This window comes from Callospermophilus lateralis, chromosome 13, assembly GCF_048772815.1.
Source record: "Callospermophilus lateralis isolate mCalLat2 chromosome 13, mCalLat2.hap1, whole genome shotgun sequence".
Lineage (NCBI taxonomy): Eukaryota > Metazoa > Chordata > Mammalia > Rodentia > Sciuridae > Callospermophilus > Callospermophilus lateralis.
Genome location: NC_135317.1, coordinates 23,246,683 through 23,248,811, shown reverse-complemented (window position 1 = coordinate 23,248,811; position 2,129 = coordinate 23,246,683). Strand labels below are relative to the sequence as shown.

General features: G+C 54.3%; 1 protein-coding gene across 1 annotated transcript; it reads left to right on the top strand.

Annotated features, from left to right (window-relative positions):
• The first annotated feature begins 694 nt into the window (after positions 1–694).
• Positions 695–1,144, top strand: LOC143379660 (calmodulin-alpha-like). The gene has a single exon (XM_076832389.1). It carries the CDS (start codon positions 695–697, stop codon positions 1,142–1,144), a length of 450 nt encoding a protein of 149 aa, XP_076688504.1.
• The last annotated feature ends 985 nt before the right edge of the window (positions 1,145–2,129 follow it).

Here is a 2,129-nt window from a genome sequence, read left to right as displayed (position 1 = left end):
ACTTCCCAAAGTGAAGGGAACCCATCTGCTGCTCTAGACCTGTTGCCTGCCCTGGCCTGGAAGCTTGATGAAGCCCAAAGTTTTACCCATGGAGACTCATTTCTCCCACAGACCCCTCTACCAGCCCCATCCCATAGGGAAAGAGCAGAGAGAGAGTAGCTCTCCTCCTGGGGACAGCTGTTCTCCTGAAGTAGGCTTCTGCGCACCCCTTCCCCTCTCTACCCTCAGTCTCTGCGAAATTGGGGAAGCTGTCCTGAACCCATGGGTCCCGGTCTCTGTGAGAATCAATTGCAAGGGAACTGTGCTCTGAGCAGGTGTCCTTGCAGTGGGGTGGTCTGCCATCAGAGCCAGGAGAGGTCACTAGGCCTGCAATTCCAAGCTGCTTCCCACCCAACTCTTCCCATGGGCCCTCCCACTCCAATTCCTGCATTTCTTGTCTATAGCAGGTCTGTCCCTCCCTGGGAGGAGGATCTTGCCTGAGGACAGGTGGAGGGTGGGGAGCCTTTCTCCTCCCTCTGCTCCAGTTGCAGAAAAGGAGGGGGTTCCCACTCTGAGGCAAGGCTGTCCTGCAGCTCTGCCCTCTGACAGACACTGCCTCAGAGCCCAGTGGCTGCTCTGAGCTCGGAACCACGATCCCTGGGAGCAACAGGTTGTCAGCAAACTCAGAAGCTTTGAGAGGTGCAGGGTCACAGACATGGCTGAGGAGCTGTCTCAAGAGCAGGTGGCGGAGTACAAGGAGGCCTTCTCCAGGTTCGACAAGGATGGGGATGGTGCCATCAACGTCCAGGAGCTGGGTGAAGTGATGCAGATGCTGGGCAAGAAATTATCGGAGGAGGAGCTGAAGGCGCTCATCGCCATGGTAGACACAGATAATGATGGTGTTATCAGCTTCCAAGAGTTCCTGGCAGTGGTGGCCAAAAAGATGAAGGCCTGGGGCAGTGAGGAGGACCTGAGGGCCGCCTTCCGTGCCTTTGACATCAACGGTGACGGCCACATCAGCGTGGAGGAGCTCAAGCAGGCCATGGCCCAGATGGGGGAGCAGCTTTCGCAGGAGGAGCTGGATGCCATGATCCGCGAGGCTGATGTGGACAAGGATGGGCAGGTGAACTACGAGGAGTTTGTGCAGATCCTCACCCAGAAGTAAGGCTCCCAGGGTGTGGGCCTCACTCCGTCCGACTGACTCTGGCTCACTGGCTTCTCTGCCTTCTCTGGGCCCCTGCTTCTGTTGTGGTGCAATAAAGGGAAAATCTGGGTTGGTAGATGGGAAATTCCTCATCCATGAGGAAGACTGTGCAGTCCTTGGTCTGGATGCTGGGCTCTCCGGGGCTGCTCACGAGCTCCTCTCTGCCGCTGAGACCCTGGGCAGAAGGTAGCCTCTTTGAACTGGTCCCTCCCCGTCTCCCTGCAGTGGAATGGGTGTTCCCTACCTCATAGGGCTGTCACAATGGTTTAAATAAAAGGAATGATAAGTCCAGCTGTGTGCTTGGTGTTTGATTGTAAAGTAGACAGTCCAAGGGACACAAACAGTATATTTGAGATGCTTTGGGGACTCAGTCCCTCTTCACTTGGACCTGGTGGGAATACTGGCTTGAGTAAGCCCCATGGTCCACCTCTTGCCTCCCCTGATACCACCAGAAAAGGGAAAGATGGGTGGCGCTACGGGGGTGGGGAGGATGGAGGAAACAGGTGTCATGGCCCTAGGATCTGCCTGAGCTGCTGGGTGAGGACCAGGCCAAGTCTGAGACCAGGGTGGGCAGCACCACCTATGTCCATCAAGGAAGGATGAGGTCCAATGCATGCAGCCTGTTGGGTTTTAACCTCAAATAAAAAGATGGGGTGCATCTCTATACATTTGTGTCTGCCTGTGTTTGTGTCTCTGTGTGTGTCTGCAATAAAGGGAAAATCTGTGTATGGTCTGTGTGGATGTGTGTGTGTGTGTGTGTGTGTGTGTGTACCTCTGTGTTTATGCTCATGACTCTGGGTCTGTGTATGTATTTCTATGTGTCTCTGTGTCTTTGTGTACACATGTCCTATACCTGAAATACAGGATGCTGTAGATATTTTTAAAAGGTGGGTCCTGAAGATGAGACCCACTTTGCATGAATGGAAGCCAGATGGTCAGGAAGTGG